At 45.1% G+C, this 15,842-nt stretch overlaps 1 protein-coding gene across 3 annotated transcripts; it reads right to left on the reverse strand.

Moving 5' to 3' along the window:
• Window positions 1-7,595: 7,595 nt before the first annotated feature.
• On the reverse strand, window positions 7,596-13,234 carry KRT1 (keratin 1). Of its 3 annotated transcripts, XM_025403060.1 has the most exons (10): window positions 12,815-13,233; window positions 12,573-12,769; window positions 11,354-11,568; window positions 10,975-11,035; window positions 10,456-10,551; window positions 10,122-10,286; window positions 9,865-9,990; window positions 9,092-9,312; window positions 8,527-8,561; window positions 7,596-8,434 (listed from the first exon to the last, which is right to left on the reverse strand). In XM_025403060.1, the coding sequence occupies exons 1-10, from the start codon at window positions 13,176-13,178 to the stop codon at window positions 8,052-8,054; spliced, it is 1,863 nt and encodes a 620-aa protein (XP_025258845.1). In that variant the 5' UTR covers window positions 13,179-13,233; the 3' UTR covers window positions 7,596-8,051. The 3 variants fall into 3 exon arrangements, with proteins under 3 accessions (XP_025258845.1, XP_025258843.1, XP_025258844.1); XM_025403058.1 differs by having other exon boundaries at window positions 7,596-8,462; window positions 8,531-8,561; window positions 12,573-13,234; XM_025403059.1 differs by having other exon boundaries at window positions 12,573-13,234.
• Window positions 13,235-15,842: the final 2,608 nt, after the last annotated feature.

Genomic DNA, 15,842 nt, shown 5'->3' on the forward strand with positions numbered 1-15,842 from the left:
GGAAGGAGAGAGGAAGGAAGGAAGGAAGGAAGGAAGGAAGGAAGGAAGGAAGGAAGGAAGGAAGGAAGGAAAGAGAGAGAGGGAGGGAGGGAGGGAAGGAGGGAGGGAGGGAGGGAGGGAGAGAAGGAAGGAAGAAATCATCACACCCCACCCTCAGCCATCTTCCTTGATCTTCTTTCCAGTCCCTTCTCTGCTCTAGTTCTTGACTCTGTGCTCACATTAACCTTTCAGTGGGTCACTTGAACTTCCAAGATGCTCAGGACTGAGCTCAACACCCAGGGACAAAAGCTTTCTCCCACAATCAAAGATTCTTTGTATCAGGAAGGATTTAGCTGCTTCCTTACATCTTTACAACTTGTGAACAGAATCAAGAGAAGTCTTTTTTTTCTATTATTCCCAGAAAGCTTTCTGAAATATCTGAATTATGTAATCTTCATCCTCACCCTCCCTGGGAGCGGCTATATTGTGGTGACCATCGCAGGTACCATCATTGTGTGTAGAGAAGCCTTTGTACCAGCAGAGGACACTCCATACTGACTAGAGAGAATACGCAGGGCCTATTGACAGATTGGAAACCGGGCGTGGGCACCTGGGAGGGGTGGGGATAAACCCAAATGAACTCGGGAAGGTTGCAAGTTGACTAACACTGCACCATTTTTCTGATAATAGATTGGCAGGGAGTGTCAGGTTCCCTCCAGCAGATATGGGAGGGGCAAACACAGTGACACAGAGCATCCCAGGGCATCGTGAGGATCCAATCTTTCAACAAACAGATAAATTTGCTGGCACCACCCAGACGTCTTGTGGGCATCTTTACTCTCCCTTTCACCCAGCACAAGGCTCCAGCCCACTGGGCAATTTTAGAGACCACGTTTTTGGCCTCTAATTGTAGTCAAACTATTATCCATGCCCCCTTCACCAGGAAAGGGGCCTATAGTGCCACTTCCTCCCTGTCACCTACCCAAATCTGGTCCCTATTTCTAGACTCGTCTCAACTTGCAGCTCCTCCACGACTCACATTGACTTCTCCTCTGGTTGCTGATGGAAATGGGCTGGCCTCTTGGTTTCCAAGACTCCATGCTCTCTCACTTCTCTCATCCTCAGTGATGACTCCTTTGGACTCAACTGATTTGCCCTTTCATTGTCTAATCCTTAGGCATAATGGTCCCTGCGTTCTGTTACTGATGCTCCCATCTCTCTTTAAGAAAAAAAAAAAGAGAGAATAAGTTACTTTAATGGCAAATACAACTGAAATTAATGGAGAACTAGTTACACAGTTCAGGGGTCCACATAATCTACTCTCAGGTGGAAACATATGATTTCCACAACCCTTCCCCACAACACACACACACGCACACACACACAAACACATATACAAACAAGTACAGTTGAAAATAGGTACCTATTCTCCCTGGATGCTCTAAAAATGTCCCCCACCACAAAAATGTCCTAAAGCAGCAATATTGTCTAGAAATCTTTTAGAAATCTGAGGATGCATTTTTGTTGTTGTTGTTGTTGTTGTTGTTGTTGCTTGTCGCTGTGACATGGGGAGCTGTGGCTGGCATTTAATGATCAGAATCCAGTTTATGTTAGGCCTCTTGCCCAGCTTTCGAGTGCCCCATAATGTATAATGGTTGAACCCAGAACCTAACTCTGTATCACATACAGATGCAGAGTTTCAGCACAGTTTTCAGGTACACTGAGTGGTTGAGAACTACAACTACTGTATAAATAGAGAGAAGATCATATTTCTTTTCATCAGAAGCTTACAGGAGTTTTTTGTTTGTTTGTTTTTGTTTTATTTTGTTTTTTGCCTTTTTTGGAAAATTGTGTCATCAATGGCAAAACTACCAGAGTTTTTAAGTTGTCCACAGACATCCTACATCCACCTGCATTTGTAGCTGGTTTAATGCATGGTGATTTTACCTATAGGCACAAATGTCTGACTGCTTCATTATGTCTTCCATTGCAGTTCCACCTAAGATCTTACAGGTTGAAATATAATATGATATTATACCTTTTTTCCTTTTCTGTCTCCTTTATATTACAGTCAGGATTTTTAAAAATTATGTGTTATTACAATATAACTATGCTTTTCTTTTTCTTCCTAACAGTAAAGGGTGTTACTTTAATTTTTGTTATAAGACAAGAGACAATGAGACTGATACCTTTAGAACTGCTAATCTAAATAAAGAATATTCTTTTCAAAAGAAAGTTTTATCAATATCCATAAAGTTCCTGTTAAAATTTTCACACCAGTTTTTGATAGAACTGGGCAGTTTTGTGAGACTTCCTCGTGGTCCCTCCAAAGGACAAACAGAAGGTCCCCATTCCAATGAAGTCTTTCCTGTACCTCCTAAAATTCCAAGAATACTACAGGCTCCAGCTCAAGACCATCATTTGGAATTCTGTCTCCCAAAGTGCTAGAGAACAGCCCCTGGGGCCAGTGAAGATTTCCCATGGGAAGGAGTTGGGATAGCAGATTCGGGCTGAACTAGGATTAGGATCTGAGAGGCAAGGGGTCCAGGGAGAACTGCTGGATTCTGCTGTTCTCCACGGACCCTCAGTGGCTGTCTTAGGCCTGGAGTTGTTGGAGAGAAGGCAGTTAGTGTGTGGGAATGAGAAAAGGTGGGAAGTCTGTTCTCTCTAGAATTAGATGAATCCCTAAGCTCTGTTAGAGATGTGGCTGTGAAGAGCCACACAGTTATGGAAAAAAAAAAAAAAAAAAAAAACTTTGATCAGTTATGGAAGGAAGCCTAGCCACTGAATTGATGGCTACAGTGTTGGGGTCATTCAACAAAGAAGCATGGCCCAGAGGGAGCCCCATGACTCCATTGACCAACCAGCTGAAGGTGAGATTCTGTCCTTCTAACTGTGCTGCTATGGGGGAGGCACATGGATCTAGACCCAGGGAGAAGAGATGCCTGCAGATATCCTAAAGTAAGGACAAAATGCAGGAACAGGTCAGGTCTGGGGGCTCACCCCTGTAATCCCAGCACTTTGAGAGGCCGAGGTGGGTGGATCACCTGAGGTCAGGAGTTTGTGACTAGCCTCACCAATATGGCGAAACCCTGCCTCTACCAAAAATACAAAAATTAGCCAGGCATGGTGGCAGGTGCCTGTGATCCTAGCTACTTGGGAGGCTGAGGCAGGAGAATCACTTGAACCCAAGAGGCGGAGGTTGCAGTGAGCTGAGATCGCGCCATTGCACTCCAGCCTAGGTGACAAGAGCGAGACTTTGTCTCAAAAAAGAAAAAAAGAAAAAAGGAAAAGAAAAATCCAGGAATTGAGTCATAGGTTGTAATGTATGGACAGAAGCCACAGTCAGACTCCAAAAGGCCTATCTGCTGAAGAATATGCAATTCAAATCCCATCCGGGTGAAGATGATCAAGTTGGCTGTGGTGGGAAGCCCAGAGTAGCAAGATATCTGGAAAAAGAGAATTAACATATATGTACATTTTTGCTTGCATGTTCATAGATACCTTTTGAAGGACACCCAAGAAAGTGAGGGGAGTGGTTGCCACAGAGAAAGGGAACTCATGGCAGGGAACAGGAAAACTTTAACCCCACGTTTGCCGTTGTAGATTGCCCTCCTGCTGAGTATTGTTACCAGGATAAGCACCAAGCATCAAACACACACTAGACTACCTAGGGATGAAAGAGTACAGTCTAAGGTTTGGGGAGGTATCACTAGATCTGGGGATCTCAGTAGCTTTGGTGGATGGCCCCTGAGGAATTCTGACCAGCTTCATGTCTGTTAAACTTTGTCCATTTGAGCAAGTTTCTCCCATTTACTTCTGGTTTTCCTTCCAGGGAGTATCAGTAGTTCTCCTTCTGCTCCTTCTTCCTGAGTTATCTGATGATTTATTCTACCCTCCAAATGCTGATAATTCTTCAGTTTACACCTTTAGCCCCATGCATTACATGGATAGAGCAGATGCACTTGCTACGTAACTCAGCATCTTTCCCCACAAGCCCTCTTGCTGAATTCTTTGTTACTACCCAGACCAGGAATGTGGACTCTCCTCTTGCCTCACCCCACCGCATCCTCATCCAATCTGTCACCAAGTCCTAATGATATGACAGCTAACTATCCCTGTAATGCATATTGTCATTTCTGACCTTCTACTACCTCTAACGCCTGGAATTAAAGTGCAAGTCCCTATCGTCTTTTGTCTTCTCCTTTGCAATAGTCTCCTAAGTCTTCCTGCCTCCAATATGGACCTCTCCGATCTGCCCTGGCTGATTTTTCCAAAACACCAATCTAACCATGACACTCTCTTATTAATTCCTTTTACCAGTTCCTCCTCACCTATGACAGCTGTTTCAGACATAAAATTCCTGAGGGAAAAAGACACTTCCATAAATAGATCTCCCATCAGCAGACCAGATTTCTTAGGGGATACTTGGAAACAAGACAAGCTGTGGTCCATACTCAATTCCTACTCCACTAGCAATAAGACAACCCCATTCCCTTCCAATGGACCCGTACATAGTAAGTCTAATAAGTCAATAGGTATGAAAACCCCATCTGAGAACCACTGACCCAGAATTCAAAGTCCAGACTCCACAGGATGCCTACAAGGCCCTTCTTGATTGGATTTGGATATCTTTTCCACATCATTTCTGTCACTAATTCCATGCTTCTTCAGATGCCCAACTACTTCATGAAATTTCACTCTTCCATGTCCTTATCTATATGATTCCCTCTACCTTGAATATCCTCGTCTGCCTGAAAAACTCTGATTCATTCTTTATAGCCCTGCCAAGCATCACTTTCCGTCATCTATACTCCTGCATATCTATTTCTGTGTCTTGTATGTATCTCTACCATTGCTACCACCCAGGTCTCTAGGCTCTCTGAAAGCAAGAACCACGTCTCACTCATGATTGTCTCCCCAGTGCCCAGTTCCTCATACACAGTATTTGTGCAGAAAATGTTTGAACAGAACTGAATCCAGAGTCTTCCTTTATTGTCTTTCTGATATGGGTGCATTTTGGCGTTTGGTCTAACTCAGTTTACTTCTTCAATATATACTGACTTACACAGGGTTTTCATTTAATCCTTGTAACCTTACAAGCCTTGGTAAGTTTCCCTGCAAGTTGTATTTTTCTCTGTTTCATGACCTTACCATAAAAACTCGAGTCCAAACAGGATAAACAGGAGTATTCCCAGTACTGAAATGTGACTAAACAAAGTTGTAACTTAAGAAAAAATCTAGAAAATGTGGGCCAAAGTATAAGAATACGTCAGTGTTCATTCAGTAGTGTCCCTGGGAGAGAGGTGTTATATCTGTTGACCCCAGAGGTCAGCTCTTCTGTGGAGGAGAGTGAATCATCTCCCTCAAGGCCACTTAACTTTCATTGTTCTAAATCCACAGATCAAGCCAGCACTTGTGACTACTTTAGTTTCCCAGATCTCTTGATAACAGGATGGTATTTCAGTCATTGGAAGTATGTGTTTCCCCACAAGCTAATGCATGGACTTTCTGGTTGACACACCTATCATCTCTTGTGTGTTTGGTTCCCATAAATCAGTACTCAGGAGCAGATTCAACTTTGGGTGCACTAACAAATCAATTTCCTGTCCCTGCAGAGCTGTCACTGAGCCACAGTGACCACATCAAGATACTTCCCCCCATGGAGGCCCTGAGCAGCCAGCTGCCTTTTACTTTTTTGTCACTCCCTTTTAATTCTTTCAGCTACTTCTTTATATAACACATTCACAATTCACAAATGTTTTCACATTATATTTCTTTTCCTCTTGATGTCTAGAAGCAAATATTCTCATCTCCATTTCCCCTCAAGACAACTTAGGCTCAGGATGGCCAAGTCACATCCAAAGATCCACACATCCTATAAGCTATAGATGCCTTTTCTTTACCTGCCCTTTAAATAGTACAGTTCCTTGTTCTTTCTACTCCACCATAGTGCTTTTCAAATTCTCACATCAGTCCGAATGGAAATGGACGTGGTGAAGGTGTTTCATCCAGCCAAACCCACTGCTGGACTCACTTTGACAGTGAGAGCAGGTGAATTTCCATGAGGAAGTGCCCCAAACCATCCCAAAATGGAACCAGGTGGGATTCCAAAAAAACAAAGCACTAAACGCCAGGGTGATCAGTGTGCAGTATTTAAAAGGGGGACCAAACGTTCAGAGTGAAGTGCAGCATTCTCACAGTGGACAGGGAGATGAGGGATGTTCTAGCTGGGTATGTCTGCAGTTAAGGAGTCAGGTTATGGAATTTCATAGAAGAGTTTAAGAAATTTGGCTCAGGGCGAAAGCTAGTTTCTATGTGTTCAACAAAAGGGCTCTTTCCCAGTGTTTCCTAGCAACAACTAAACAGCTTTGTCAGTGCCTGAGAATGTCCGAGACCCAGCTTTGCTTCAAGTGTGCAGAGGAAAGCATGCAGCTGGCCAAATGATGGAGTAGCCAAGGCACTCTGTGTTTCCCGGTCAGGACATAGAAAGACAGCAGGGGACACTGAGGTCCCTACAGAAGGGATAACTGAGAAGGAAGAATAGAGCTCACCTGAGTTGTGTTCACATAATACATGTGTAATCTATTCTCTCCTTATTCCGTTAGCCCTGTGGGACTCTGGAGCTAAGAAGGCTTTTCCTAATTGGAGGCTAAGGAAATTGATCTTCAGAGAAGTTGACTGCTTTTTTCATGTCATAGAATCATTACAAAATTGATGGTAACTTGTTTCTTTGAGCAAGCATCTACTGAGCTGTATGGAGTCCAACAAGCAATGTTACATCATCATCATCATCATCATCACTATTATCATTGAAACTGGCACTTATTGAGTGCTTACTATGTGCTCAGCTATGTGTATTCATCTTATTCAATCCTCACACTATTCCCACAAGGAAGGCATTATCATCCCCAATTTAGAGATACTAAAACTGAGGTGCGGAGATGTCTGTAACTTGCACTGTATTACAGAACTAGTAAATAGTGACGGTAAGATTCAAACCCAAGCATATCTGAGTTCAACTGTCCATGCTTCTGGCCACTATGCTATCCTCTTGTACTACTTTACAAGTATGAGATATGTGTCAACAAGGGAACTTCTTAGATTAGGCAGAGCTTTGGATGATGGCACAAAAAGAGAAGGGAAATGGAAAATCCAACGGTCTATTACCACTCGTAGTTCTTGAACTCCCCAAGCCAAAGTCTGTATTCTGGCTGCAGTAACTGCTGACCCTATATTACTCATGCCCCTCCTTACTGGCTGTTCCACTTGAAGAATTACTTTTTCGTGCCATACTCTCCCTTCTTCTCAATGCCACACCTCTCCCTCCCAACCTGCTTGCTCACTGCCCTTTTCAAGAAAGCCTTCTCAAATGAATAAAATCTGCCACCCAGTCTCTCCATTTCTCCATGACGTCCCCACCGTCTGGGAAAGTGCTTGCTCTCTCTCTGTGATTCCAATCTGGTGAAATGTTGCCTGGTTGACCTCTGCATTTTTCTCATATTTGTGTGCATGACTCTCCCATATGCCATGTGGCTCTAGTATCTTCTTTTACCTCACAAAACACCCATCCAGATTAGAGAGTGCCATAAACAAGGGAGATTGAGACACATGGAGAATTTCAAATGCGGTTTATTGCAGCAAAACAAGGAAATGGGGAGTTTAAGACCTCTCCACAAAAGAAAAACAACTTGCTAACACCTTATGTACAAAACCAAAACAGCACAGAGATAAGATGCTAAGGAGCTGTCCACACCCTGGATCTAACTGGTCCTACTCTGGCTGGCTTAAGAAGGTGCTTTGAAATGTCACGTGGGTGGTGGTCACTGCTGAACTGTTTCTCAGGGAAAGCACAAAGCAGGGTCATAGCCAGGGGACTGAGACTGCCACTGATCTGAAAACTTCATTGGGAGACAGCAGAAAAGAAAGAGCTGGGGGAATAGGATGAGCTAGTGTAACTAACCATAGCTCTTTTCTCCAGTAAGGCTGGGACAAATTGACCTTGGTCTTGCCAAGCATATTTGTTAGTGATGCTGGGGAGAACTAGAGCTAACGAAACAGAGGGTATCTCTTTATCTGGTTACTCCGGAGTAAGTGGTAGAAACAAACTTCACGCTGGAACTGCCACCAGAGGACTTGACACCCCCAGAGCTGGATCCCCGGCCGCCTATGGAGCCTCCGGAGCTCCCGCCGCCAGAGCCCCGGCCGCCCGAGCTGCCGCCGCCGCCTCCTCCAGAGCCGCCTCTGTAGCCCCCACTGCTGCTTCCGGAGCCATAGCTGCCATGGCCGCCGCCGCCGCCTCCGGAGCCGTAGCTGCCACCTCCGGAGCCATAGCTGCCACGGCCGCCGCCGCCGCCACCTCCAGAACCATAGCTGCCACCTCCAGAGCCGTAGCCCCCGCCGCCACCTCCTCGGCCGCCACCTCCACTGATGGTGGTGTGGCTTGTGCTCACAGCTGCAAGAGGAAGCTCAGTTATTTTCAACTTCAACTCCCTTTCCAACCCAACAAAGCTTGCACATGCCCCTAAGAAATCCGCTTGGACTTACACACGCTCACGTTCGGGGCACATTCTCCAGACATCCTGTAGGAGAAAAGAAGAAAATTCCTTAGGACACTCCAGCTTCACAAACCCCTTCCCCATTCCCCCCGCTCCGCCACCTTGAAGACTCTCGCCGTCTGGGGCTGCTCCAGTGCACCTGATCTGAAACTTAACCCAGTCCCCTCAGGCCTCCCAAACCTGTCATTTTTCTCAGCAAGAGCCAAACAGGGAGAAATTCTCATATAAATGAGACAAGAGCCTTGCAGCCAATGAAGGCCCCCTCTAAAGGTGCTGACTTTAGGCCAGCTGCCATCTGAGGCAGCCCAGATATAGAATAATTTGCTCCACCTCAAAGCTCTTTCTAGATATGTTACAGCCCTAGAAGAAAAAAATAAACAGCTTGGAACTCCAGCTCCCAAAGTAAAACTAGGTCTTTCCTCCTGCTCCGTGTACTTTTCATTTCCCCATACCCAGGACAAGCTGCAATCAGATGGTTGCGTTTTCAACAACAGTCAGCTTGCAAGGAAGGAAGACCATGAGAAGAGGTTCGACTCCCAGCGTCCCTTCCTCACCTGCTTTCCTCTCCCTCCAGGAGGGTCCTGTAGGTGGCAATCTCCAGATCCAGGGCCAGCTTGGTGTTCATCAGCTCCTGGTAGTCGCGCAGCAGGCGGGCCAGGTCTTCCTTGGCCTGCTGCAGGGCATCCTCCAGGTCGTTCAGCTTGTTCTTGGCATCCTTGAGGGCACTCTCGCCACGCTGCTCTGCATCACTGATGGACTGCTGCAAGTTGGCGATCTGAAAAAGAATGTGACATCCTCTCATAATATGCATTCCCCCCGTGGCCTCCTCATCCCAGGTCTCCCCACTCCAGTGAGGCCAATAATGAGTCCAACAGAACCACTTGGCCTTAAGTCATATCACATGGGATAACGCATCACCATGTTGACTTCCTTAAAAGACCTTAGGGGTAACTCAACAGCCTCTCTTGGCCCTGAAGAAGGCTCCTACAATCCTTACAGACTTGACATTCTTCTAAACACCTACTCTAAAACCTCCTGGCTGTACTTCCTCTCACTCCCCAACTCTTAAGTCCACTTTGGGTCATAGGCTAGATCACTCACATTGACCATCCCATCTTTCTCTATTAGGCCATTCTCACAGATTTCCTTTAAGAGAACCCAGCATGATGGCTGCATTCTGGAAACTAGTATAGTCACAAAAGGAACCAGGGATAATAACGTAGCCTCGGTATGAAGTGCAAGATTCAAAACTAGGAAAGCACTCACCGTTTACCTGAGGGTTACCCCCATTCCATGCAGCTGAGTGCTAGAAGGAGGAAGCACATACCTGCTTCTTGACATTGTCGATTTCAGATCTAAGTCTCTGGATCACACGATTCAGCTCGGAAATTTCTATCTTTGAATTTTTCACACTATCACCGTGTCTGCCAGCAGTGATCTGCAGCTCTTCATACTAAAGATGGTAGATAGCATTTGTTAAATGTGGGCAGAACTCAGCATGACGCAGACACACATACATGAGATAACACAGGATAGCAAGACAAGCCATTTCAGGGAAACTGGCTAGGCCTTCAGCCCACTCACCTTGCTCTGGTACAAGGACTCGGCTTCAGCTTTGCTCTTCTGGGCAATCTCCTCATACTGGGCCTTGACCTCAGCAATGATGCTGTCCAGGTCGAGACTGCGGTTGTTGTCCATAGAGAGGATGACATTAGTTTCACTGATTTGAGTCTGCATCTGAGACAACTCCTGCAAGACATAATAGGTTAGTGACTCTTACAACACTGAAACAAAAAACAACTTAGACAGAGAAAGCAGTCAGAAGATAAAAGATAAATATCTATTCTTCTGAATCGTGGTGGAGTCAGACTTAAAAACTCTCCATTTAGAAAAACTTGGTTGAAACTGGAAGACTTACTGCTTGGTAGAGTGCTGTAAGGAAATCAATTTCCTGCTGCAAGTTGTCAAGTTTGGCCTGAAGGTCCACCTTGGTCATATAAGCACTATCCACATCCTAGAGGAACAAAGGGCATCATGAAGGCACATTCTCTTCAGGGCAGCTCCCTCTCATTACCTGTAAGGGGATTCTCCAAGCAAAAAAGGAGCTTTGGGTCTACTCCACTCCTTTTTACCCCAGGTAGATCACAGTTCCCTGACTGCCCCACCCCCAGATAGCACCACCATCAAGGGAGTATGCCTGGCTTGCTGAGAACCTGCCTCTCTACCTACTATGTAAGGTGCTGAGAAATACGGAGAAGCCAAGTGTCTGGATCAGTCCAGGTCCATGATGATGTGAAAATACAGCCCCACTCCAGATACTCCTCAGGTCTACTCCCTGGCTTTCCTTATCATGGCTGCTTTCTGCTTAGTAATTGGAGACTCTCTTCCATTATTTATTTCAAATGTGAGTTCCATTTGAAATACAGAATTTGCTCACCTTCTTGATGGTCACAAATTCATTCTCTGCATTTGTCCGCTTGTTGATTTCATCCTCATACCTGCAGGAAAGCAGAAATAATTAGGAGATTCAGAGGGGGTAAGACCTGAAGTCCAGCATTCTAGACTAAAGGTGGCATTGCCTATCACTGCCTTTCTATTATGAACCTAGGACATATTGGCCACTCCTTTCTACTGAGCAATAAAACCACTAAACTATTTCCATCTCCTGAGAAAATGAAGATTTCTGAAAATGCCAAATTGATGTGCCTCTAACCTAAGAAAAGACATAGCTACATACTGCTTTATGATCTTAGCTTATCACTTTCTGGAACTCTTTTGGAGCAAGAATGAAGAACGGCCCAGACAGGGTCCCTTACTTGTTCCGGTAATCCTCCACCATGTCCTGCATGTTCTTCAGTTCTGAATCCAACCGAGATTGATCGCTCTTCAGTTGGTCCACTCTCCTTCTGAGATTGTTGATGAATGACTCAAAGTAGGGCTCTAAATTATGGGTTCTAGTGGAGGTATCTACCTGTTGCAGTAGCTCCCATTTTGTTTGCAGTACCTGGTTCTGCTGCTCCAGGAACCTCACCTAAAAACACAAGACCCCATTACTCCTGATACAGAAAAGGGGTCCCATAGCCATGGAGGCCTGTGCCTCATTTGGAAAAGAACTTCAGTTCCTATCTTCTGACCATGACAGATAAATAGGAAGAAGATGATCAAGTTAGCATTATCTGCATAACAAAACCCAACTCGTTAATTCAGAGAGGGCTTGGAAGGGAGTAACTAAACAAATACCAATAGCAAAGTACATACAGAATTATTGCAATTATGTTTCGAAATAGGTGCATGGTATTTAAGAGATTTGCCTTCCAAAATTTTATGAGGTATATTACCATAAAAATTGGTTTACATCCCCAGGACACACACACATTTCAAAAGCATATCAGGAAAATTCAAAATTGGATTTGAAATTTGTTGTGGATAAGCTTGGATTGGCACTATTAATGATTAAGCAAAAACTTAAAAAATGGTTTATCTGGGTTTTTTTAGAACTGATTTTTGGAGATATTAGTGTAAAAAAGCTCTAGCCTCATCCAGTACCAATGTAAAATTATTACAAGGCAGAGCTCCCCTCTGACAGCAAAAGATGTTTGGCACTGACTTACTACATATTTTCTGCTACAATAATACTCTATACTATGTTCACACTCAGCTCCCTTTCTATGGTTAGGAAGACCTTTCCAGGGTTCTCACTTGCACCCTGGAAAGTTCAGTTAGCCCCATTTCTATTATCTTCATTCAACAGATATGAGTCTCAATTCAGCTCAAGAGCTGAATAAAAAACACTTAAATGTTAATGTCACACTGATCCATCTTTAGGTAGACCACAGAACCCTTTGTCCAAGAGAGAGACATTAGCACCGTTCACAAGCATGCTTCTAACATATCTCCCAGGAGACCATTCCACAAAACATCCTTTTAACCATGTAAACATGGAAACTTGAGGTTCAAACCTACATGTATTTTGACTGCACCAGTCCCAAGTGGACCAACAGCAGCCCTACCAGTGCACTGAGCAGAGAAACTCACCTTGTCAATGAAGGAGGCAAATTGGTTGTTGAGTGACTTGATTTGCTCCCTTTCTCGAGACTTCACTTTTTGGATCTCAGGGTCAATCTCCACATTGAGGGGCTGAAGAAGGCTCTGGTTGATAGTGACTTCTTGTATGCCACCAGGGGGGCAGACAGGCCCATAACCACCCCCATATCCACCACCCCCAAAGCCACCTCCACCAAAACCACCACCACCACTGCCAAAACCACCAAAGCCACCACCCCCAATGCCACCACCACCAAAGCCACCACCACCAAAACCACCACCACCAAAGCCACCACCACCAAAGCCACCACCACCATAACCACCGCCAAAGCCACTACGTCCACCTCCTCTAGCCACACTTATGGAGATGCTTTTACTGCCACCAAGGTTAACAAGACTCCGACTTCCAAATCCACCACCAGCACCAAAGCTACCACCACCACCACCACCACAGCTTGAAAATCTCCCACCACCTCCTCCACTGCGGCGTGTGGAGCTGCTGGTGGTCCTGCGCTGGTAGTTGACTATCCCAGCAGAGCCGGAGCTGAAGCCCCCTCCACTTCGGTACCCAGACCTGGAACTAAACTGCCGACTCATGTTGACTTAGAGAAAAGTAGGAGCAAGGTAGAGTAAGGGAAGGAGCTAAACACTCCTCTACCCCAAGCATAGACACTTCCCCTTATATACAGGGAAGCAATTGGGCTTGGTCCTCCAGAGTCAGCGGAGATGAAGTGCCTCTCAAGGGTTTGGCTTGCCTGCAGCCATACAAGATTTTTACGAGCCTCAACAATACGATAAACACTACACACCTAGCTCCCAGGATGGGCTCTCAAAATTGCTGTGCATGCAAGATTGGTTCATGTGGTAATTATTTTATCACACAAGATCTTCCTTCAAGCATTTGTGGCTTTGGGAAAACAGGACCCCACATCTGATACCTGGTGTTTCTTGGTAGGATTTCATAACCCCCATCACAAAGGTATGAAAGTTTCCATTCTCACCTTGCCCTTGTGAGCTACCAAGCACACTGTCTTACCATGCACAGCAGGTGCAATTCCCTGTGCTTGGATCTCAGAAGGAGCTCTCTGGCCCACTTCTAAGATCTGCCTTCCAAACTCCAGAGCTCACTCAGTTACACCCTGACAAAGAGTAAGGGCTTTAATAACTAAAAAATTTAAAGATCTTTTATAAATATAAAGATCTTTATAAATATACCACGTTGATTAATTAAAGGAAGAGAAGCTGTCATTGAACAAGATGGATGAGTGGGTGGTCTGGAAGAACCAGAAGGGAGAGACAATTTTTTGTCTCTGTTTCTCAGTTGTTACTTTTCTTGTTCCTTTTCTTCAAAGATGGAGCAGGAGACAGACACCAGCAACAGAAAACAGGTGGAAACGGATAGCATGCAAACACCCATGAGTGAAAAAGCCCACAGAGCAGTGAGATGAGTAGACAGAAGCTCTAGGACATTTTGTAAAGCACAGGGGTAGAGGTGAGGCTTGACGGGTGATTTAAGCCTCACACTGGACTGTAAAGAGGGAGAAATAAATGCAGATTTGGAAAGGAGGACAATGAGAGGTATCTGGAGAGCCTGATCTGAGAAGTTTAAATTGTTTCTGGAGGTAATAATAATGATAATGATAACACCTAACAGTATCAAAAACTGACCATGTACCAGGCACTGTTCTACGTAGCACATATGTATTAACTTGCTTAATTTTCACAACTTTGAGATAGATGGTATTTTTCTCCCCATTTGTAGAATGAGAAAACTGAGACAAGGGGTTGAACAACCTGACCAAGTCTACACAGTTGGTAAGTGGGGTGGCTGGGATTTGAAGCAAGGATACCTAGCTATCGTGTGTAAGATCCTAAACAGCATGTTGTACGACAGCACAGCAGCCGAATTCAAGTCATTCTGCCTGCTGTGTGTAAAGCCAGACAGCACAGGAAGTACCCCACCACAGAGAGTTCTGAGGGCAGAAGGCCTGTTTTATCACTCTGAATCCTTGGCTTCTCGCACATTGGAAAATGTTTCTTCAAGTCATTCTGAGAAGGGGATTTTGGTGGTGCAGAGTTTAGTGAGGAGATTTTACTTCCACCCAAGTGCAAGAGCCCCCAGCATGCATTGCAATGGACCAGGAAACCTCAGGGGCCTTCCTGGGGAGCAGCACTTGATCAATGTCAGTGGATAATAGTGGCACTGAGATCTGGACAGACCAGAACCCCACGCAGACTTTCATTTGAAGACTTCTTAGAAGCCTGGCATGGTCTCCAGGCCTGCACATAAACACAGAATTGAAGACTCAAAGGGAAGAAACCAGCTCTAACTTCAGCTGGCTCCAAGCAATTCTGTAAGTGGCAAACCATAGATGTACATGGGAAGTCTCCACTACGGTGTGCAAGATCTATGGGAGAAAGAGAGTCTGTGAAGATCATCTGATCCCATTGCTCTGTGACTCTGAATCGGGCTGGCTGTGTTTGTCCTCTCCATTGCACTCTTCACATTGAGCCTTGTCCCTCTTCTCCTCCCACAGTTTTTGCCTTATACCCTCCTCCAGAAAGTGCCCCTCACCACTCCCCTGCTACCCTGCTCCCTCGCCATCTCCATGGCATTGCTATCTGGGACTCTGTCCTAGCACTAAAATCCTTCGGCTGCTAAACCAACCATCTCTTTAGGGAATGAGTAATTCAGGTCTTGTTAGGAACAATGGAGACTGGGACAGTCTTGACATGGTAATGACTGTTGCCTAATCATTTTCTGACAGGCAATCAAAATTATTTTAGTTCAGCATACTCCCTCATGAGACATATTGTTCTGCACCATCGATTCCTTCTAGCATTTTGGAGGGGTGTGAGTATGTGTGTGTACACATGTTTGTGTGCATGTGTGTGCCAGCCAAAAACAGATCCTGGCAGTGATCCACACTCCCATCTTTGAACTAAGAAACTGACACACAGAAAAATCAAAGGTTTGGATGGTCAGGGAATTGGTAGACAACTTAGTTGCAAAACGTACTCCAGGTGCTCCTGTGAGAAGGGAGAAATGCAGGACTAGAAGGAATAAGTGCCGTAAACCTCACCATAGCTTACATTTGCACAGCTCACCCCACCAAACACATACACAAAGAGCATCCCACAAGAGCCCTGAGAACTGGGCAGTCTAGCTGTTCTCAACCCATTTCATGAAACAGAAAACTGTTGCTCAGAGACTAAGTGGCTTCCTCTAGACACTCCAGCTAGGAAAAGACACATCTGGGA

The sequence above is a fragment of the Theropithecus gelada genome, chromosome 11, assembly GCF_003255815.1.
Source record: "Theropithecus gelada isolate Dixy chromosome 11, Tgel_1.0, whole genome shotgun sequence".
NCBI classification, from domain to species: domain Eukaryota; kingdom Metazoa; phylum Chordata; class Mammalia; order Primates; family Cercopithecidae; genus Theropithecus; species Theropithecus gelada.